This window comes from Sorex araneus, chromosome 3 (genome assembly GCF_027595985.1).
Source record: "Sorex araneus isolate mSorAra2 chromosome 3, mSorAra2.pri, whole genome shotgun sequence".
Taxonomy (NCBI): Eukaryota; Metazoa; Chordata; class Mammalia; order Eulipotyphla; family Soricidae; genus Sorex; species Sorex araneus.
Window position 1 is genome coordinate 129,571,839 of NC_073304.1, and position 23,786 is coordinate 129,595,624.

Consider the following 23,786-nt stretch of genomic DNA (forward strand, 5'->3'; position numbering starts at 1 on the left):
TGTATATAGCCATGATGACACTGTTTTTGAGGCCCTACATAAACCTCAGAAACTTCAGGCATATTTACATACCTCTTGGCAGTGCGGCCACAATCGTATGGCCGATGACCCTAGAGTTTAGAGATCCCTTGAATCAGAAATCAGAATTCAGAAAACGAGACTGGGTGGTTATACTGCGTCTACTACCCCACTTGAGGAGGCGTCAATTTAAGTTTAAATCTATGAGCTCATTGTGAGCAGGTGAGAGAAGGGGACATCGCCAAATTCAGGGAACTGTTGCCATAGCATTTTCCTTCTCTCTTTCTGCCTACTCCTCCTCCCTCAAAGCCTTAACAATTTGTGCTCTATCGTTTTCTTTCAGGAACAAGGTGCATTTTCAAAAAATCAGGACTCCAAGCAATGCAATTGCCTACACTACCTAGTAACTGTCTCTGGATGGGCTATTGAAAAACTCCGAGGGCACAATTAAGTTTCTCATGACTGAATCATCTTTGCGGCTGCGATTGCAGAACAGGAAACAGACTCGAGGAGAATTTTAGCACCCCCTCTTCCCTCCCACTAAATCTCATTGGCCCTCAGCACCGGCCAAGCCACTTTAGCTCTCGCACCACTACCTATTCCTTTCAGCACTCCTAGCCGTGGACAGCTCCCTCGCCGGCGGTGCTTTCCTCTGCAGCGCGAATCCGCCGGAGTTCAGACATCCCCCGCCGGCGGGTGCTGCATCCTCCAGGACCACCTCCTCCCGGCCCGCGCTCCTTACAACGCGCGCTCCCCTCCGCCTCCCTCTCGCAGCCCCCGCCCCTTGCTCACCCCGGCTCACTCCAGCGGCAGCGACTTGGAGGGATTCCCTCTCCGGCGGCCTCCGCAGCGGCACAGCTGGTCTCATTGCTGCCAGGCGAGCATGGGTCTCCGAGGAAGAGCCATTTCCAGCGTGTATAGACTTCGAGTTCTCCTGATGCTGTTCCGTGAGTAGCGTTTCAGTGACCGCAAGGACAGCTGTCCTCTTCCTGCAGAGTAAATAAAGCCAGTAGTTTGAGGTCAAAATGTGCTCTCCCCCCCGTCCCCCCGGACGTTTTTGCGGACCTCCCCTTTTCTTTGGAGGGAGACGGGGAGGGGTAAGCCTTACTGCCAATGCCAAAGGATCACACCTGTATGGTATATTCCAGAGTGCTCTATGGGCCTGCTTCTTAGGGCTGAGCATTGGCAGGTAAGATTGGGCTTAAAAGCTTAAATTGGGAGAGAGAGAGGTGGGGGGGGGGGGGGCGGTAGGAGAAAAAAAAAATGCCAGAAGGATTTTAAATTAGGAAGACTTTCAAAGGAAAAGAAAAAATGGTTACAAATATGCATTAACGGGGTGGAGATGTTGGCGCCAGGTTAGAGAAATGGCTTGCAGAGCGCACAGCCATCAGCAGGCAGCAGGGAACTTTTGCAACCAGAGCCTGTTTGCAGACCATGGCATCTCCCTACTCCTGTGCCCCAGACACTGGGGCTTGCTGAGCCTAGAACCAATAGGATTTTTTTCCCTGCAGATACAATGGCTCGAATCATGGCTGAACAAGAAGTGGAAAATCTCTCAGGCCTTTCCACTAACCCTGAAAAAGATATATTTGTGGTGCGGGAAAATGGGACGACGTGTCTCATGGCAGAGTTTGCAGCCAAATTTATTGTCCCTTATGATGTGTGGGCCAGCAATTATGTGGATGTAAGAAACCTTTTCCCCTCCAGCTTGCTCCTAGGGCTCCAGGGCCGAAGGGCACCCTCCCTCAAGGCCCTCTGAAGACCCAGATCTCCCGCCTTCCCCCCTGTGCCCCTGCAGGCTGCTCCTGAATGCTGCATGGGGGTTCCGGCTTGTAACGCCTCTGCTCGCCCTGCCTGCTTTGAAAGTAAACCCTCTCTCACTCCGCTTCCCTACCGCGGGGGTCTGCACGTAGAGCATCTAACCGCATGTTCCCGGACCTGGGAGCGGGAGCAAAGGAGCGCCCAGGCGTGCAACCCGGAGTTTGGACGCGCCGCCCTTTACCGTCCCTCCTGGGGCCGGGCGCGCTGAGCGGGGACGGGGCGTCTGTGTTCCCAGCTGATCACCGAACAGGCTGATATCTCAATGACACGGGGAGCTGAGGTGAAAGGCCGCTGTGGTCACAATGAGTCGGAGCTGCAGGTGTTCTGGGTGGATGGCGCATACACGCTCAAACTGCTGTTTGTCAAGGTAACTGCCCGTGGCGTTCCCAGAGGGATTGCAGACCTGGGTAGGGTGTGGACAGTGGTCACCCCTTCCCCCAGGTTCCTGCCCCCAGAAGTCCTGGGCTGCTGACACTCTCTTCTTCCCTCCTCTCCCATCCCGCAGGAAACTCACAATACTTCCAAGGGACCCGAGGGAACTTGGAGACTGAGCAAAGTGCAATTTGTTTATGATTCATCAGAAAAGACCCATTTTAAAGATGCAGTTCGCGGTAAGTAGAAGGCAACAGGACTAGGGGAGAAAGCCTGGGGTGAAGCACGGGAACTGCAGAAAGCCAGGATGAAATTGTTAAAATCCTTTAAGTTTTGGAAGCCTCTCCAATCTTTGCTCTCTCCCAGACCAATTCCAAGATGAAGAAGGAGCAATGGTCAGTTCTTTGTTCTCATGCTTAGTAGATTCCCCAGGATTCGTTGGCCTGAGGAGCTGGGGGCCTTATCCCTGTGGCCTGGTCTGGATGAAGCTTGCCCTATGTGCCCTAACTGCTACAGGATGGCAGCTCAGATGTTCTTTAGTGGAGTACAGAGAAGGAAAAAGCCCATGTTTTCATTTTTTTCTACATCTTTGGTTGTCTTCTCAGGCCTCCCCCTTCAAGGGGGCGTTATGCCAATCCTTCCAGTCTGGAGGTGACGGTGTCAGTGTTTCCTTGTTTATGGCCACGGGGCTCAAAGACTCTCCCCACTGACTTCAGCCACCCCATGGGGGATTCTGAATAGTTCTAGTTTATGAGTTTACCTGCCCCTAATGCCAACAGCTCACCGAAGTCCTCAAAAAGAGGATGACAAAAGGAATAAGCTGTCACGAAACATCATGCTCCCTTTTGAAGGCGCCATCAAACACCATGTTTCATTCATTCATTTATTCTGTAAATAGTCTGATTTACTCATACTGAGACCTTTGAACACTGGACATTGAGTTGGGAAAAGATTTTTCTTTTATGAAAGAGATGAGATGACAAGAGTGTGTTTTCTCTCCCATTTCATCCCTTATCATGTTAAGGGATGTTTTTACAAAGGACATTTTCTTCTTTTGATCAAAATTCATATTCAAGCATTTCTCTCTGTTAACTTAGATCACAAAAAGGGTGTGTCATAAGAACAATCTTAAGCCAGAAAAGAAGAAAAGGGGACAGGCTTCCAGAGGGCAGCTATGTGCTCAAGGACATTTTCTCATAGTATTGTATTCAGTCATGTTTTGTTGATACTATATGAATGTGACGAACCAAATCACAGTCTTGTGTCTTTGAAATATCCATTGCTAGATTTTATTTAGTAAAAGTAGTTGCGTTTTGTATCATTCTTATTTCTGGTGGTGGAGAGTTTGAGTCACACCTGACTCTCCTCAGGGCTTATTCTTGGTGGTACTGGGGGAGCTAAATATGGTGCTGGGAATCCAACCCAGTTGGAAGCCTGTGAGGCAAGTGCCTACCTGCTCTACCATCTCTCCAGTGCCCCCTGTACTCTTACCTATATTAAAAATTAATATTTAAGGAGCCCCTGCTCATCGAAGTGGGGGCATTTGTCCTCCAACACCACTTGGTGCCATTTGCAAAATGCCAGCCTCAGCAAAGCAATGCTATATGGACACAGAGTACCTGGGGTGGAGAGGAGGGGTGGGAGCAGAGAAGAGCAAACTGTGGTTAGGGGCAGGGGATGTTCTGCAAATGAGCAGTCCTAACCATCACTCTGGGCTTTCTCTGCAGCTGGAAAGCACACAGCCAACTCCCATCATCTTGCTGCCTTGGTCACCCCAGCTGGGAAGTCTTATGAATGTCAAGCACAGCAGACTATTTCCCTGGCTTCCAGCGATCCACAGAAGACAGTCACCATGATCCTGTCTTCAGTCCACATCCAGCCTTTTGACATCATCTCTGATTTCGTCTTCAGTGAAGGTAGGCTTATAAGGGAGGGAGGAGGAAATGGTGAGAAGAAAGGGAAAGGTTAACTTCAGGATAGATGTGGGGAAAGCCCTAGTTTATTACCACTTGAATTCTGTCAATGCTGGCATGACCCTATTGCCCTCTATAATATTTCTTTCAGTGATGAAAAATTAGCCAATGGCATTGTACCAACTTTCTTCAAGGGCTATCCCCCCACTAAACACACAGGCACCCATCTTTTCTCCCTTCACTTCATTTTTTCTCATTCCCATCCTTCATTTCACCCCTTTCCTCTACTTTTGGTTCCCTTTCTCCCTCTTTTTAAAATGTCATCATCTTTCTCTGTTTACTTTCCAGAATACAGGGATAGAGGTTATAAAAATAATCATCTTTAAAAAATTGATGCAAATTTTCCAAAGCAAAACAGCCAAATGACTCAAGTAGCTTTTTAGAGAGCATAGGCCCTTTGCTCATAGGTTTCAGTTTTTCCACATTTTATCAGGCCCTTCTGTCTGTAGTCCTACCCCAGAGCCTCTGTGGTGCATAAGGCATGTGTGTGTGTGTGTGTGTCAGACATATATATAGGTCATAGAGAGGCTTGCTTCCTTTAGTACTAGACTTTAAGGGGAAGAACACCATGAGACCACCCCCAGAAGGAAGAAGGGAAACTGATATTTCTTAGGGTGTAAAGGAGAATTCTTCAGAGTCTGCTCAAGCGTCTGAGAGGGGATCGGGCAGTATGCAGCTGGGACAAGGTCAGGACATCTCTTGGTTCCCTGCATCCCGGCATGTACAAGGCTGAGGGGAGGTCACATTTCTGCAGTAATGTTTACTTGCAAGTGTGAGGTAAAACAACTCCTCAATTACTTGTTTTCTCTTTTGTCTAAAGAAGATTGTTAGTTTGATATTTTGTTTATTCCTTTTGGTAAAAATGGAATGGAGAAATGGAGAAATATTCTAATTTCTTAATGGGTGCTTTCCTGTTTTTCTAGGAATCTCAGGTAAACCCAACGATTAAAAGTATAGAAGGGAATCACCATCTGTTTCACAAGCAAATCATTTTCCAAAGAATTCAGCTTTCATAAAATACCACACCCCTTTCAAACTCTACTGAGTAAAATCCACTCCCTCCATGATTATTCAGAAATCATGTGAGAATTCCTAAATTCAGTTGACCTTGATGCAGATGGAACATTTTATTTCTTTTTATTTTGTATTTTTTAATGGTACAGTGCTTGATACACAGCAGATGTCCAGTTAATTTTGGCTGAATTTGTGTTCTGAAGTTGTGCATTCAGTTAATAGTGACTTTCAAATGATTGGAATGCTGAACTGTCATGACGAAATACTTTTTAATAAAATAGTGACACACTTTTCTAATTTCATGAAAGGATGCTATTCTATTTTAATGTACTTCCTACTAGCTGAAACCAAATCTGTCATGACCTAACATTGAAAACTAATTGTAGAAGCATTTATAAAATATAATAGTAAATATCTTTCTTAAAATTAAATGTTCATCATGTTAAGTAATTTGGCTTGTGATTGTTGACATTCAGAAATTTGTTATGAAAGTATTGAACTGTGTAGTTAGCAGGTGCTAGAGTCCCCACCATAAGTATTTAGAGTTTACTGGGATACTTTTAAAAGTTTCAATTGCTGTTAGGTATCTTGTTTCTCTGCTGTCCTTATTTCATGGTGGCATGTGGCTATAATTCCTGCCTTAATAGCTCCTCATCATAATCACAGCCTAACTGTTTCTTGAGTCCTTTCATTCCTAAGAAATCAAAACTCCTAGATGTCCAGAATTCCGTAAACACATACTTTATAAAGACAAGAGCTACTTCCCTAAAAATTAGTTAAATTCATGATGTGGAGTTAAGACTTTTTTGTTTGTTTGTTTGTTTAAAAAGCAGCATATAGCCCCTCAACAGTCCCAGGAAGGAGGAGCAGCAAGGGAGTTTGTAAGCCTATATAACTTCCCAAATGTAGATATATTAAGCGCAAGCAAATTGCACTTGTCTCACCCGGGCTTTTCTGGGTAATAATTAGGATGTTCTCTTCTGTATGGTGCCCTGGGGCCCAAGCCTCCAGGCTCCTGGGAGGAGGCAAGCCTCATTCAGAATCACTCACTGGATCGAATTGCCTTTGTGTGACTCGGGTTCTTTTGTTCCTGGCTCCTCCTATCTGTGCCTCTCAGCACCTGCCTCCCACTGTGTTTTGTAATAGATTATTTTATTCATCTGGTAGAATCCCAAAAGTTCCTTTTAGGGTGCCTGCCCAGGACAAGGACTGAGTCTTCCCCACAATAGACATGCTCCAGAGACTCTGGATGTGTTGACCAGTTCTCTCTGTGTGTGTGAGTTGAGCCTGACAGAATAGAGGCATCAGATATCTGCATGCTCACTGCAGAGGTGTGTATAGGTGTGTGTGTGTGTGTGTGTGTGTGTGTGTGTGTGTGTCCACAGCCATGCTCCAGCAGAATCTACCACATAAGTACTTCCAGTGAATAATCTAAGCTTTTTGTCAAGGATTATTAAACCTACCAACTGTCCATTTTATATTTGTCCCCTTAATAAAATTGGCAAAAAGCTAGAAAAGGTCTGGTCCAGAATGATAGTAAGTGGCCCTGCAAGTGGCCAACCCCTGGATTTGGTCCCTTGGTATCATATATATGGTCTCCTGAATCCTGCCAGGAGAGATGAGCACAGTGCTGAGAATAAGCCCTGAGTACTGCTGCTGGCTATGGCCCCCAAATAAAACCAACCAAAAAAAAAACTAGGAAAGGTTTATTAAATGGGTTAGTGGACATTCAAGAGGGGCTAAGAGCAGCCCAAATAGACTTTGATACTTTTATTCCACTAATTCCTTTCAATACACTGAACTTAGCTACTGCACTGATCTCCAACAAAATTCAACGAATACAGCTACCTCCATTTGAGGATACACAGAAATCATTAGATGAAGCCTGTGCACAACTCTGGCAAGCTTATTAGCAAGCCGTCTCCCTTGTTGGGTCTGGGAGCAAGGCTCCAATATCCTTTTCCAAAATGTTTCCTGATAAGTGCTGCTGCTTATTTATGGAATGCTATATAAAGGGTTCCAATGATTTTGAGTTCATCAAGGAAAATTTTTTGTCAGTAAGATAAATAAGCTTACATTTAACATCTCAACATATAACGAGCTTTGTCAGGTGGCACTTGGTCAAGGCTGCATGAGAATGGAATCTTGTCACATCATAAAACTGTCCATAAACATTCTCAATGCTTTGGGAACCAGCATCTAGAAAATAGAGAGGGCAAGAGAACTAGACTAGAGGACAATACAGATGAAGGTTGCCTATTTGTGAACTGTTAGGTTATGTTTTATGTTTGTTTTTGGTTTGGGGGTCATCCACCTTTGCTCAGGGCTTACTCTTGGCTCTGTGCTCAGGGATCATCATTCCTATTGGTCGCAAGGGACCATATCAGGTGGAGAGAACTAATCTGAGTCAGCCACATGCAAGGTAATACTCTATACTATTTATTTGACTCCAAATATACTGTTGTTTAAAGGAGTCTCAAGGTTAGAGGTTTAGAGGAACAGCAGTGGTTAAAGAAGGTGCTATTTATAACTTCAAATTCCAATAATTTTTGTTTCTGAGGGGTTACCTCTGGCAGTGCTCAGGGTCTACTTCTGGCTTTGGTTGTGTCCTCTGAGAAGCAGAGTATGTCAACACAAGTAGTTTCTTTATAATATTAAGTATCTAAAAATACTAGTTAGTAACTAAGTATGAAAAGGAGATACATGCAGGCAAGGCAATCTGCACAGATGCATTAATAGGAAGTCTACCATTGTGGCCTGGGGCTCAAACTGGAAATGTAGAATATGCATCAGAGGGTTAGGGAAAATGTATGTAGTCTTTACCTGAGCTCTAGCTTCTATTAACACTTCACCATTGGTAGTAAGTAAGGTAAGAAGAGGTCGATTTTCTGATCCTTCCAATATTGATTACTTGTGTGTCAAAACCTATTAGTAGAACGTGTGAGAATGGTGAATACCCAGGGTATAAAGACCATACCACTATCCCTTTCTGTTATTTGTAGTGATTGATTTACATGAATCTCTACCCTAAACATGTCTACAAACTAGTAGAACATGGCTTTTTTGTTGTTGCTTCATTTACAAATTGTAACTTTGAAAAATTTACTCGTATTTTTAAATTAACAAGCTAATACTGTTTTAGAAGTGTAAATGTTTGTATGTTTTAGGGATACAATGTTACCACAGCATACTCACTATCAAAGTACTACTATCCCTCCACCACTGTCTGTAAGACTGTCGCTGTCAACTCCCTAGCCCTTGGTGACATTAGTTCCACTGTCAAAAGGCAAAATTTCATCTTTTTCTATAGCTGAATAGTATTTCTTTGTGTGTTTACATAGCATAACTTCTTTACCCACCCACTTATTAATCTTCAGACATTTGGTTTGCAAACAGATCTTTGCTACGATGAATACAGGTGTGTGTCTATCTAGAAGATGCTGGTGTGTTTGTGTTCTTGGGATATATTCCTATGAGCGAAACTTCCAGACACATTGTTTTGTAGGACAATATGAAAACCTACATATCAAAACAGTATTGAGATTTACTGTTCCCCATACATATTAAGAAAAAAGTCTATACGATGTTTTTTTGTGTTTGCCTTAGTTATAGCCAATAAATAATTGTTTTCAATACCCTTTTTTGAGTCACTAGAGGTTATAGTTAGCTGAATGCCTGCTTTTCTCCAAAGCTCACTTTTCAATATACAGAACATGTTCTGCTGAGGTTATGAGGCCAGTGTCCAGATAACCCACAGAATATTGGGGGAAAATGGGCAAATGTCTCCCCCTCCAGCTGTCTCCCCACACAGTGGAGGGAAGTACAATCCAGAAGGCTTTTCCTCTTCCTTGAACAGGAGTACTCAGAGAAGAAGACATCAGAGTACTTACCTCTTGGATCACTACTCCTCTCAAAGCTCTTTGTTTAGGGGTATAGTGAAGATTTCTTGTAGTCTGTTTCAGGAAATAAGCACAAGTTAAGAACTGTGGTCAACAAAGAAAGCAAAGCTGAACAAAATGAAATCTTATGCATATCTAGAAAACAGAACCTAAGAAGAATCAGGATTTCAATAGGTATCTTTCCTTGGGTTTATGATACTGAGGGATTTCCATGGCACCTGGTAACTGGAAACAGATTACCCCACCATTTTCTAATATGTTGTCATCTGATTCTTTCCAATGACTAGGATGATTGTTGCATTTACCCATCATAGACCACCAACTTTGGGCCCTGTTTGGAGCATTCAAGAATCCTGAATGCAGTCAGGACAGGTGTATGAGGAATTCAAAGACCTATGGCTATGGACAGGGAGTTTGACATTGTGAGCATTCAAATGTGGATGCTTGACTATGCTAAGGATTATAACATAGAGTATAATTATGAACCATAATTATGAGCCATGGAAAGGTAACAATTATTTTGTAAAAACTTGATTTTAGTTCTCTGCATATGTACATAATCTGATTTGTGATGTACTGTATTACTGTATCACTGTCATCCCGTTGCTCTCTTTCTGGTGAAGAAATAAGGTGTTACTTGCTTTCTAATCTAAGTTCTATAATCAATTATATTGCAGAAAATTTTAAGCTCTGGATTCCATAGGATTTGTGGATAGAATTAAGAGTGTCCTCAATTTCAGTGGGAAAATGTGCATCTTTATTTTCATTAATTTCTAACTAATATTTCACTTTCCCTTTCATTCTAATTGAAGGTAGCAGCCTAAAGAGGTATTAGAGTACCTGAGACTTAACCTCCAGTAGAAACCATAGATATTTTATTTATTTATTTGTTTATGTGTTTTATTTATTTGGCCATACCCAGCTATGCTTAGAGCTTAAATATGGGTCTGTATTCAGGGATCACTCTTAGTGAGTTTGAAGGACTAGATGAAGTCCTGGTGATCGAACCTGGACTAACTGCTTGTAAGACAAACATCTTACCCGCTACACTATCTCTCTGACTCTAAAATTATAGACAGTTTAATCTCATACAAGTTTGTGAATGTATTTTCAAAGTAACATTTATTGCTCTCACAGTTTTTCAGTTGGGACACAAATATACAAGTAAAGAAATATAAATTTCTATATTCCACTATTCTTAAAATTATTTTGAGGGCTGTATAGATAGTACAGTGGGTAGGGCATTTCCTAAGTGCATGAGCCTGGAGTAACCCCTGTGCATTGCAGGGTGTGACCCAAAAAAGCAAAAAAAAAAAGTATTTTGAGGGTCATAAAGTTAGTACAGTGGTTACAGAACATGCTTTGCATGAAACCAACCCCTGTTTGATCCTTGATAACATTTCCACCCCCCCAAAAAAAGAGCAGTAAATTATTTTGATAGTCAGACTTCCAGGAAATTTGTTTCCTTGGTAATTGTCTGTCTTATCTTTATGCATTTTATTTATATGGTTCCTCTGAGGAGGGCTTCATTGCTTTATCATAGTGGCACAAAAATGATTGCATAGTGGTACAAAAATGATTAGTGAGTGGTAACCAGCCATTTTATCTGAAAGAGAATAATGTAGAGTATAATTCTGAGCCATAATTATGAGCCTGGGAAAGATAACTATTATTTTGTAAAACCTTGATTTTAGTTCTCTGCATTTGTATATGGTCTGAGTTGTGATGTGCTGTATCACTGTATCACTATCATCCTGTTGCTCATCAATTGTTTGAGCGGCCACCAGTAACATCTCCATTCGTTTCAGTCTCATGCTAGTGTAGCCCAATGGCATCTGCTCGCTTCAGGGACATGAAGATCACATTATTGTTACTATTTTTGGTATATCGAATACGTCACGGGTAGCTTGACAGGCTCTGCCATGCAAGCTGTGATGTACAATATTGCTTTATTTTGGGTAGAGATAAGCTTGAAAACACTCACTCAAAAAAAAAATCATCAAAGAGAAAGTCAGGAAAAACTTAAAAAAGCAAAAGCAAAACATGTCCAAGAGAAATTGTGTTCTTTTTTGGGTTTAGAATCTCTTTTAAATGCCTTAAGTGATATACTAATTTTTAAATTGAGAATCCTTTTGACTTTACAAAAATACTGCAATGAGTAGTCCATACATTATGAAAGACCCTGAAGAGTAGGGCCGTCCTACATAAATAAACATTAATAACTTTTTCCTACAGTAAAGCACAGGGTCATCACCATAAGTAGGATGAATAAGAAGCAGAACTGGTCTGATATTATGTCAGCTACTTATGTACTTTTGGTAAAATATGAAAATACTTATGATTTTCAGAGCAATATGGAGTTTGGAACGAATCACAAGGAAGAATCAACTCAGGGAGCCATTTTCATTTAAGCATTTAGTGGATGGGGTGGGTAAGGGTGGGAACTCAATATTTTTCTTGATAGTTTTAAAAATCTTTTTAATTTCCCAAGAAACTTTGAAAAGTCTATAGTTTCAAATTTCCTTTCAGTGGGAAGTTTTGTTAATATTTTTTCAAAAAACAACAGCAAAACAATTTTTTTTTTGCTTTTTGGGTCACATGGGCGATGCACAGGAGTTATGACTGGCTCATGCACTCAGAAATTACTCCTGGCAGTGCTCAGGGGACCATATGGGATGATGGGAATGAAACCCGGGTAGGCCGCGTGCAAGGCATACGCCCTACCCACTGTGTTATCATTCCAGGCCCCAAATTTATTTTTAAGAAATGAAACACACACAAAAAAAAAATAAAGAAAAGAAACACAATAGCATTTCACCATCTTTGTAAACCAAGATGCATCATGTTTTGTTTCTGTCTCTTCCTTAAGTGATGGAATGTAAGATGTTCTTTGCTATAACAACACGAAAATTATTCATTGATGGCTCAATGGACTGGAGTGCATGCTTGCATACAGGAGGAGGGAGCCCTGGGTTCAAGCTGCTGCACTGGATGGTCCCTCAAGCACTGAATAGGTAGTGGCTTCTGAACACTGTCAGATGTCAACCCCTTAACCCACCCCCGCACCCCTCAATGGAAAGGTTAATACTCTGGGTATTACAATTATAATCTGATACCAATTATGAAATGTAGATGTTTTTATCACACTATCAAGTACAGCAGCTGGGTGTCCTGCAATCAACTCCATTCTGACATGATTCACCTGGAAATCAGACCGTAAGGGCTCACCCTGCAAGGTTGCTTCCTGTCTTCAGGTGATTACCTGGGATTCCTACTGATCACGTATAGATAGTTATTTCCCACAACTTGGCTGGGTTTGTAATTTGCAAGAGCTACTCACAAAACTCATACTGGAGCTATAGCACAGTGGGTAGGACATTTGCCTTGCATGCTGCCAACCCAGGTTTGATTCCTCCATCCCTCTCAGAGAGCCTGGCAAGCTACCGAGAGTATCCCACCTGCACAGCAGAGCCTGGCAAGCTACCAGTGGCATATTCAATATGCCCAAAACAGTAACAACAAGTCTCACAATGGAGATGTTACTGGTGCCAGCTTAAGCAAATCGATGAACAATGGGACCATAGTGCAGTGCAGTGCTACTCACAAAACTCAGAGTTTATTTGCTAGATGATCCAATATCATTACAAAGAATATATGGATGGAGATGAATTGGTCAAGGTATGGGGTGGGGGAGGGTAGGAAAAATAGTTTCCATGGCTTCTCAATTATCCCTCTCCCCAGGCATCTCCAGGGGTTCACTAATACTCACCCAGAATTCTTCTGTTTGGGGATTTTAGGGAGAATTTGTTACAGTGATATAATTTACTAAATGATTGGCCACTGGCAATTTAACTCAATTTCCAACCACTACCACCTTCCTAGACATTAGAAGGATGGGGCTGAAAGTTTTAAGCCTTTATTTCAGGAATGACCTGTGACTTTTCCACAGTCACCTATTAACATAAACTTGGAGGTAGTAATGGGAATTTGTTATGCATAACAAAGTGTTTGCAGCTAGTTTAATGGGATCTAGCAAGCCCTGCCATGACCCATGTTGATCCATGTTACAAGGGTGACTGTGTATCTTTGTATAGAAAGCAAATAAGCTTTGATGTTAAAATGTCTTCTCTAGGAGCCCTCAGTTTTATTCACTGCTCTCTTCAAAAATTCACTGCAGGGGCTGGAGCGATAGCATAGCGGGTAGGGCATTTGCCTTGCACGCGGTTCGATTCCCAGCATCCCATATGGTCCCCTGAGCACCGCCAGGAGTGATTCCTGAGTACAGAGCCAGGAGTAACCCCTGTGCATCGCCAGGTGTGACCCAAAAAGCAAAAAAAAAAAAAAAATCAAAAATTCACTGCAGTTGGGCTGGAGCAATAGCACAGTGGGTAGGGTGTTTGCTTTGCATGCAGCCAACCCAGGTTCAATTCCCAGCATCCCATATGGTCCCCTGAGCACTGCCAGGGGTAATTCCTGAGTGCAGAACCAAGAGTAACCCCTGTGCATCTCCGGGTGTGACCCAAATTTAGAAAAAAATAATTCACTGTAGTAGCCTAGAAAAAAAACAGTCTCTACCTCTCGAGCCTCGGGCACATGCCTGCCCCTTATACCAAGAGTTCCCTGTCTAGAGTGATGGACATATTGTCCAGACTGGCACTCAAGGAGTGGGACTCTTTAGAACTGAATGTAATAAACAAAGTTTCTCTATTTATTATTTTCAATGTCTTTGTGGTAAGTAGAAAGGCCCAGATAATACAAACAGTTTCTTAATGCTGCAAAAATTTGGGCTAAAATATATATTTTTTAATCTATCAAGACCAGGTGAAGAGTTCAAAGGGTTAGAGTGTATGGTTGACATGAAACTTGGGTATCCTTTGTTCTCTCTCAGACACAGCATGGACCACAGCAATAAGATCTCATCTCACATTAGTGAGAATGGGATCTATCAAAATTATTGGCAAAAGAGTGTTGGGGTGGGTGTGACAAAAAAAAAGGAAAAACTTCACTTCCTGTTGGTGAAAATAATGTCTTTTTTTGGGTGGACGGGCACAGTTGGTTGTGTTCAGGGCTTGCTCTTGGCTATGTGCTTACAGATAATTCCTTAAGGTGCTCTGGGGACCATAGTAGGTTCTGGGAATCAAACTGGGATCAGCTACCTGCAAGGCAACTACCCTACCTGCTGTACTGTCTCTACAGAATGTTTTCTGATTTATCTGTTATGGAAACATTATTGAGACCTCTCAAAAATTCAGAATAGAGCTCCCATGATCCAGTGATTTCACTTTGGATCATTAATCCCAGAAGTATAGGAACACTAATTTTTTTTTTCTTTTTTGGTCACACTAGCGATGCACAAAAGTTACTCCTGGCTCTGCACTCAGGAATCACTCCTGGCAGTGCTCAGGGGGCCACATGGGATGCTGGGAATCGAACCCGGGTCGACCGCGTGCAAGGCAAATTTCCCTACCAGCTGTGCTATTGCTCCAGCCCCAAGAAACACTAATTTGAAAAGATACATACATGCCATTGTTCATTACAGTGCTTAGTACAGTAGTCATGATATGAAAACAACCCAAATGTTCAACAAAAGACCAATGGATAGAGAAGTTGTGGTGTATAAACACAATGGAATATGGTACTGCCACAAGAAAAAAATAAATCATGGAGTTCATTGCACCTTGGATAGAAATGGAGAATGTCAAGCTGAGCAAAGTAAACCAGAGGAAGGACAAACACTGAACTATATCACTCTTCTGAGGGAAAAAGGAAAATAAAACAAAAAATATAGACAGTATCGAGTAATAACAAGTCCTGGACACAGGGGTGTAAATTGAGTGCACCATATTAGTGGGGAATAGGAAGACTGGAGGTAAATCAGGGAATGGGAGATGTAGGTGACTGTCACTGTCACTGTACTGTCACTGTCACACCATTGCTCATCGATTTGCTTGAGCGGACACCAGTAACATCTCCATTGGGAGACTTGTTACTGTTTTTGACCTATCGAATACGACACGGGTAGCTTGCCAAGCTCTGCCATGTGAGTGGGATACTCTTGGTAGCTTGCCAGACTCTCTGAGAGGGGTGGAGGAATCGAACCCAAGTTGGCCACGTGTAAGGTGAATGCCCTACCTGCTGCACTATCTCTCCAGTCCAAGTGTGGGTGACACTTTAATGATATTGAGGTGAGGTAACTGACCATGAATGCCAACACTATTGTAAACATGTAACCTAAAGTATAATAAATAAAACAAGCAAAAAAGGTCAAAACCAAACAAATCAAAAAGAATGAATCTGCTAATAATAACATTGACCCTTGAACAACATGGTGATGAGGGCAGGAGATGCCTGCACGTAGCAAACTTGAATATAACTTAGAAGTGACCTTTTGAAATTGGATTCTGTTTTGCACATTTAAATAGCTGATACTTTTTAGGTGATTAAATTTGTGAATTTTGAAGCTATAAATTACATATATGTATGTATATATATGTATATATATATATAAAAGCCACCAAAATTATATGGATCCATATAAATGGATCCACATAGCTCAAATTTGTGTCATTCAAGTCAACTATATCTGAATTTGGGGGATAAATGAAGCAATCTTTGATTTATAAATTAAGATAAATGTAGGAACCAGATACATTAGGTAGAGTTAAAAAAAAGTGTTGCATACAAGTTACAAGATTCTTACTATTACTGAGGAAAACCTGAAGGACTCATGTCTCATCCTCTTTTCTGTGGGTCTCAAGTGAGGAGAGAGGAAGAACTATGTCAACGGGGGTTCTGTAGAAGCCTGGAAAAGAGTGAGGCAAAATGAAGAGTTCCCAGGTCTTCTAGACTCAAAACCTTGGTCCATCTAGAGGGATAAATACCTATGGCCTATTTTCTCAATTTCTGACTTTAAAGTTTAGTGAAAAGGACAAATTACCAATAGGAGCAAAGGAACCTAAATCAATATGTTCCTGTTTCTGGAAAGTGATTCTGAAATTTTGTGAGCAAAAATTATTTTTTATGGTTATATGGAACAAGGTACTAAAACTATTTTGAATTTCTGGAAGCATAGAAGGAATTAACCCTGAATTGCTGGTTACATGAGATATTCATGTGTAAAATTTATTAAGCTCTACAGTTTCTTTTAAAAAATTGTAGTGTATCAGAGACTAGCACACATCCAAAAGAACAAAAGCAACCGCTGTTGGAGAGGATGTGGGGAGAAAGGGACCCTTCTACACTGCTGGTGGGAATGCCGGCTAGTTCAGCCCTTTTGGAAAACAGTATGGACGATTCTCAAAAAACTAGAGGTTGAGCTCCCATTTGACCCAGCAATACCACTGCTGGGAATATAACCCAGAAAAGCCAAAAAGTATAGTCGAAATGACATATGCACTTATATGTTCACCGCAGCACTGTTTACAATAGCCAGAATCTGGAAAAAACCCGAGTGCCCTAGAACAGATGACTGGTTGAAGAAACTCTGGTACATCTATACAATGGAATACTATGCAGCTGTTAGAAAAAATGAGGTCATGACGTTTGCATATAAGTGGATCAACATGGAAAGTATCATGCTAAGTGAAATGAGTCAGAAAGAGAGAGACAGACATAGAAAGATTGCACTCATCTGTGGAATATAGAATAATAGACTATAAGACTAACGCCCAAGAATAGTAGAAATAAGTACCAGGAGAATGTTTCCATGGCTTGGAGGCTGGTCTCTCATTCTGGGTAACTCAGGGAAGGGACCACCAAGTAAAATGTGGTTGGAGGTCATGTGGGGGAAGGGTGAGGCGGGTGGAATACAGACTAGAGACTGAACACAATGGCCACTCAACACCTCTATTGCAAACCACAACACCTAATCAGAGAGAGAAAACAAAAGGGAATTCCCTGCCATAGTGGCAGGGTGGGGTGGGGGGAGACGGGTCTGGGGAGGGGGGGAGGGATGTTGGGTTTACGGGTGGTGGAGAATGGGCACTGGTGAAGGGATGGGTTATTGAACTTTGTATGGGGGAAGCATGAGCACAAAAATGTATGGATCTGTAACTGTACCCTCACGATGACTCTCTAATTAAAAATAAACTAATAAAAAAAAATTGTAGTGTAGGAGCTGGAGCGGTAGCACAGCGAGTAGGGCATTTGCCCTGCATGCAGCTGACCTGGGTTTGATTCCTGGCATCCCATATAGTCCCCCGAGCACCTTCAGGAGTAATTCCTGAGTGCAGAGACAGGAGTAACCCCTGAGCATTTTTTCTGGTGTGGCCCAAAAAGAAAAAAAAAATTGTAGTGTAGGGGCTGGAGAGATAGCACAGGAGTTATGGTAGGTTCAATTCCCAATACATCATATGGTCCTCTGAATCCTCCAGGAGTTATCCCTGAGTGCAGAGCTAGGAGGAAGGTCTAGCACAACTGGGTGTAAGCCCTGTCCCCCAAATTGTTGTGTAATTTTACAGATATTAAAGCACAAACCCAAAGTTTAAGCTCAGTGTATAATTTGGTGGTGTATCTCTTAAGCAGTGCTCAGCGAGTCTGGGCCCACTCCTGAACAGAGGTAGTTTTACCTGTACTTGCATTTGTGCAACCTGAATATAGATGCAAGTATAGTATGCTGGGGCCTGAATGATAGTACAATGGGGAGAGTGGGCTTGCCTTGCACATAGCCAACCCTCTTCTATGCCCAGCACCCCATATGGTCTCTGAGTCAACTTGAATGCAGAGCCAGGTGTAAGCCCTGGTCATAGCTGGCTGTGGTCCCAAAACGACAAAAATCAGATATAATATGCTTTGATACATGTGAATGTTTGAATCTTCCTTCCCAGATGTGGGTATTTCTCTGATTTTATAACTATATACTTAATTTCCCTGCTCTTGAACTTCTTATAAATGTCATACACTGTTATATGTCAGACAACTATTCTCAATTTTCAGTGTTTTTGAGAAAATGAATTTTGCATCACTGTAGCTCATTTCATTTTGTTGTTGATAAATATTCCTCTGCAATAATGTACCAGTTAATTTTTTCATTCTAATTCTATAGGAATTTTTGATCATTTCCAGTTTTAGGTAACTATGAATAAGGCTTCTGTAAAGATTGATGTTTAAGTCTCTTTGAACTATATGTTTTCATTATTATGCTTGACTTAATTCCCAGAAAGGAAGTGCTGGCTTATCTATTTGCCTTTATTAGAAACTCATAAATAGTTTTTATATTTTTTAAACAGGAATAGTTGTAACATTTTCTACCGTGATGACTGTTAGTTGTTCCATATTACTGGCAGCACTTACCTCCAGTCTTTTTCTAAATTTCATTTGCATGCCATTTTCTAAACATATGTGTGTATATATATATTTAATAAAAAAGTTTAAGAACAAAATCAGGAGGGCAGAGAGAATAGTAAAGTCAGCAAGCTGCTTGCTAGCAAGTGGGAAAACTGGATTCAATCTCCATGTGGTTCCTCCAGCCCCTCTGGGAGTGAGCCACAAGCCAAGTCAGGTGTAAGCCCTGAGCACCTCTGGATGTGGCCCAAGAACTGAAAATAGAGTCCGAAAATCAACAATAAAGGATATATTGGTCTATTGGTTGCATCTAATGGCAAAATTCTGAAAAGTTAAATAAATTATCTGGCTATTTTATTGACACCTGCTCTACATGTGATAACTATTGTTTATTTAAGTGATAAATTTTTAGTTGACATCATGCAGAAATGTCAAAGCAAGGAATCTGAGGGGACTATTGGGGAAATATATTTTTTAAGAAGCTGGATTGGTATTGAAATGTTATATGTCTAAAGCTCAACAATCAGTAACTTTGTAAATCAGTCGTCTATGAAATTTTAAAAATTATTTTTAAGAAGGAAGTCTTTCTGAAGTTTATTGGAGAAATCTTTCCCAATATTACAATAGTTTTTTTTTCATGGGGGACTTGTGATTCATAATATTTTGACACAGACTCACTGCTTTCTTCCTCTTTCTCATTTCAGAGCATAAATGTCCAGTGGATGAACGGGAGCAATTGGAGGAAACCTTGCCCCTGATTTTGGGGATCATTTTGGGCCTTGTCATTGTGGTTACACTGGCAATCTACCATGTCCACCTCAAAATGACTGCCAACCAGGTGCAGATTCCTAGGGACCGATCCCAATATAAGCACATGGGCTAGGGGCCATAATGGCAGGGACCCCCAAGTTCCCTTCCCCAGCTGGATCAGGTAGAGAAACAAAAGCACTTTTCACCTTATACATGGGATCTATCAACATAGCTATAATCTAACAGGCCTGGTTATCTAAGGCTTGCTTGACCTGCATCCATGCTTAAAACCAGGGATGGGGCAGGGATTCTTCTGAATTTCTGGAGCAAATGGCAACTCTCATTGTTGGGAAGATGAAGGGAGGGTGTCAGCCATCCTTTCATGCTCATGGTGGCTTGTCTTTGACTCTCCAAAGAGCAACACATACAGCTTCCGGAGGTATCTAGCTCCAAAGTTTAGGATTCGGAAATACACTTCTTTGGGGGAGATACTCCTTCAGGTTCCTAAGAACAAGGAGTGGTTGCTTCCCTTAAGCACAGCTGGCTTAATTTACACAACAAATACAGCCTCATGCTCCCTGCAGCAAGATCCTGAAAGTGATCCATGCTTCTGGCTGGCATTCTGCATGTCTAGTGATTGTCTTGGGAATGTTTCACTGCTACCTGCACCCAGTGACTTTGCAGCAGCACAAGAACCCGTTTAGTGTAACTCTGCAGAGTTGCTTGGACTTCATAGTATGTCAGGTCTAAGTAAAGAGACCTGAAGAATCAACCATGTGAGTTTGTGATTTTCCAAATGAATTAAAAACCACTACTGTCTAATGTTTGGCTGCTTTCTTGGAACAAGAACACAAAATGTAAAAGCTTAGTTTGGCATCCAGAGGAGAAGGGGGAATGGTAGAGAGTACTTCGCACTTTTCCAAAAAGAAAGACAAAAAAGAAGGATATATTTTGTCGAATATAAATTACTTAAATAATGGCACCTCTTGAAGAATTAAGTAGTCTAATATTGTTTCAGAATCTTTGATAACTTGGCATTTAACTGTAAAAAAAAAAAGGTAGCCTGAACTAGGTATCCTAGGTTTAGTTTTGTTTGAGATGAGAAGTTAATTGCAGAAATTTTCTAAAGAAATATACATAGCTTAATTTCACTTATTTTCTAAATATGGATTTTGTAGAAAAAGTAAGTGTAAATAGTAGACATCCTTTATCTCTGGTTCAGAATGGGAAATTCCTCCCTGCCACACACTTTGACATATGAGAGACAGTCCATAAATTCATCTCTCTAAATCCTTAAAAGATTTGTTTTCGTTTTTTTTAGTCTCAGAAAGTTCTAATTATCCGAAAAGTTCTAACAGCTAGTCTCTGTTTCAATAACCAGTTGTCTATTGCTCTGTTAAACTCCATGTTTGACCATAAATTATTTACTAGGGAAGGGAAAGGTTTGGTATTTCATGAAAGTTGACCATTATACAAGGAAAAAGAAAGACCTTTGGTGCTGGTTGTTGGTCCCAACGGTTTACTCCTATTATCTGTGAACTTCTCATGCCCACACCTCAAAGTTGACAAGTTGATATCAATAAACTTGACAACTTAGAGTCTTAGCTGGAGAACTGACAGGAAATCAAACAACGCACACACCTGTCATTCTAAAACGAACAAAGTGCAGTAGCTCCTGGTAAAAACGTTTTCATGGTCAAGTTCCTGTGTCTAAGCTGACTAAATCTTTCTAGAAACCATATTTCCTTCTCTCTCTTGTTTCTGTGCAGGTAGATCTCCAGAAATGCTGAGGGCCTCTCAGGCTACCCCTACAAGTGCTCAGAGTCATGTATGTTAGGCATAGAACTGGGGTCTTGTGTGTATAAGGCATGAACTCAAACTCTATGAGCTATCTCTTCTGCCCTACACCCACTGTTTTGGGGGAAATGGAGTTTGGGGTTATAAGTCTCAGCGGACTAGCTGTATTGCCAGGAATTGAACTTGAATTAGAGGATTGAAGGGTAAGCATCTACCTTTCTATTATCTCTGGTTCCCCTTTCACTGTTTCCATTTTTAAAATAGAAAACAAAGCCCAGGGAGTCTACAGGTACTGTATTGATAGGTTCAGGTTCTGGGAGTTAGCAATAGTGTTGGTGTCATCAAGGTCACTCCTAGGAGGCTGGGGGCGGTGGTTCATTTAGTGCCAGGTCTTTCACATGCAAGGCATGTAGTATGTCATGTGAACCATACTTCTAATACCTAGAATTCATAATTTGTGTGTGTGTGTGTGTGTGTATAGTGGGCCACACCTGGTGATGTTCAGGACTTCTGGCTTTGTGCTCAGAAGTGATCCTTGGAGGTCCTCGGGGATCATAAGTCGATGTTAGGTATAGAACTGGTGTAGGCAGCGTCATAAGGCAAATGCCTTTACTCTTATACTATCTCTCCAGACTAGAATCCATTAGATTCCATTAGAATCTTGATTCAAGATTAATGGAAGCTTTCCTACTGTGATATGGAGTATATGCAATAAATTACATTATCATCACTGTTAATATTTTGTTTTTGTTTGGGGGTGCACCCAGCTGTGCTCAGGGTTTAATCCTGGCTCTGAGCTTAGGGCTCACTCCTGTTGGGGCTCAGGGAGCTATAGTGGTGCCGGATTGAATCCAGGCCTTCCTGTATACAAGTCAAATGCCTTCCCCCATTATATTATCTTCCTGGTCCCACCCTGGCTGTTATTATTAGTCACATCGTTTTTATATAACTCCTGACATTAGATCTCATGAACCTTGCCTTATTTCTTTCAGTCCTCTTTTTCTCTATGATAAACTACAAAAAAGAAAAAGGAGCTTCCTGACTACGCAAAAGGCAGTGGTTTCTGGGAAGAGAATGTAGGGTGGCCAGAGGGGCAAACTCAATCCTGTGCCTCAGTCCAGGGCCCCATACATGCCTATTGTCACTTTCTTGCATCTCTCGCTGCTCCTGTACCTAATCAAGCTCATGTAGCTGCATTGCTTCTGGAACTCAGCAATGGGAAGAAGACCAAGTAGATAAACCACAGATGCTCAATTACTCCTTTCACTGTCATTTTTCTTTTTTATGGGGGTTTTAAATGAAAACACCTCCAGGCACAAAAGGATGCAGGGAGTGATTGCTGGTCGGCTTGTCTGGGAAAATCAGGCTACATAAACCACATACAGATTCCTTTGGAAGGAGATGCGGAGGGTGAGTTTGATTTAAATTCTAGTCAGAGTGCTGGAGAGATAGTACAGCAGGTAAGGCACTTGAATTGCATGCAGTTCACTGAGGTTTGATTCCTGATGCTGCGTATGTTTCCCTGAGCCCTGCCAGAGGTGATCCCTGAGCACAGAGCCAGGAGTAAGCCCTTAGCAACACTGGGTGTGGACCCGCTAAAAATAAACAGTACAACAACAGCAAACACAAATAAATTCAGGTCAGAATTCTTTGCAAGGTCTTTCATTCCCAGGGAATTAGCTTCCAGAGAAGTGGTCGAAAGAGCAGGGAACTTCTATTTTCTAGAATAAGAAATAATTGCATTATAACCACTCTCAGAGGAACCCAGGTGTGTAGGACGCGGGGCTGGGATCTCCAAACCTGCTCAGATCTGGAGTGGGCCTCCTCCACCCAGACCCCCATATTCCAGTAGCTTGGCAGCCATACCCACAAACTGCCCCCTGCGCTGTGTAATCCCATAATGTGTAATCCCATAAATGGCCAACATAGAGAAACTATAAAAACAAGCTCCCATGGGACATCTTATAGCCTAGTTCTCCTTCTTAGAGTACCTGGCAAGCTACTGAGAGTTTACTGTCCTCATCGGAGAGCCTGGAAAGCTCCCCGTGATATATTTGATATGCCAAAACCAGTAACAATGATGGGTCTCATTCTCTTGACCCTGAAAGAGCCTCTAATGTGGCACTGTTGGGAAGGATGAATAAAAAGAGGCTGCTAAAATCTCAGGGCTAAGACGAATGGAGACATTACTGGGCCCGCTCGAGCAAATCGATAATCAACGGGATGACAGTGATACAGTGACAGTGATAACCACTCTCTTATTCCACAGTTGTCCATTCTTTTCATTAACAAATAATTTGGCAAAGCTGCATGGGGAGAATCAGAGAACTGTGAAGGAAGAATAGAAGGAAAGGTAACAATAAACTACCATGTCTGTTACAGGCAGCAGGCTGTGTCGACAGGTGTAGGTAGAATTCCATGTGCCCTGGGCACACATATTTTCTAAGAACAAAAAGTCTGAGTAACCTGAGTCAGAGAGACTCAGCCTGAGTAACCTGAATCAGATTTACTTATTTTGCTTTTGGGGGCTCCACTCCACAGTGTTTGAAGCTTACTATTGGCTGTGAGCTCAGGGATCTTTTCTGGAGTGCTCAGAGGATCCTATAGGGTGTTGGAGATAGAAGCAGAGTTGACTGCATACAAGACCAACACTCTACCTTCTATACTATCACTACAGCTCTAAGAGACTTAGTTTTTACATTTTTATCTATTTTTGCTTAAATTTTTTAACTTGCCCCCTAATTTAAATTTTTTTTTTTAAATTTAAAAAATTTTATTGAATCATTGTGAGATAGTTACAAGCTTTCATGTTTGGGTTACAATCTCACAATGATCAAACACCCATCCCTCCACCAGTGCA

The 23,786-nt window shown here is 41.7% G+C and overlaps 1 protein-coding gene across 2 annotated transcripts; it reads left to right on the plus strand.

Annotated features, from left to right (window-relative positions):
* Positions 1-354: 354 nt before the first annotated feature.
* On the plus strand, positions 355-19,951 carry LAMP5 (lysosomal associated membrane protein family member 5). 2 transcript variants are annotated; one of them, XM_004610927.2, is made up of 6 exons: positions 355-965; positions 1,530-1,702; positions 2,075-2,206; positions 2,345-2,450; positions 3,939-4,127; positions 19,084-19,951. In XM_004610927.2, exons 1-6 carry the CDS (start codon positions 902-904, stop codon positions 19,260-19,262), a joined length of 843 nt encoding a protein of 280 aa, XP_004610984.1. In that variant the 5' UTR covers positions 355-901; the 3' UTR covers positions 19,263-19,951. The 2 variants fall into 2 exon arrangements, with proteins under 2 accessions (XP_004610984.1, XP_054989528.1); XM_055133553.1 differs by lacking the exon at positions 355-965 and adding an exon at positions 1,156-1,207.
* Positions 19,952-23,786: the final 3,835 nt, after the last annotated feature.

Bases quoted from the DNA above. Each gene is read 5' to 3' on its own strand.
- LAMP5 (XM_004610927.2), top strand. From the start codon at position 902: ATGGGTCTCCGAGGAAGAGCCATTTCCAGCGTGTATAGACTTCGAGTT. The intron at 2,207-2,344 runs GTAACTGCCCGT...CCCATCCCGCAG, and splicing joins TCAAACTGCTGTTTGTCAAG to GAAACTCACAATACTTCCAA. The intron at 2,451-3,938 runs GTAAGTAGAAGG...CTTTCTCTGCAG, and splicing joins TTTTAAAGATGCAGTTCGCG to CTGGAAAGCACACAGCCAAC.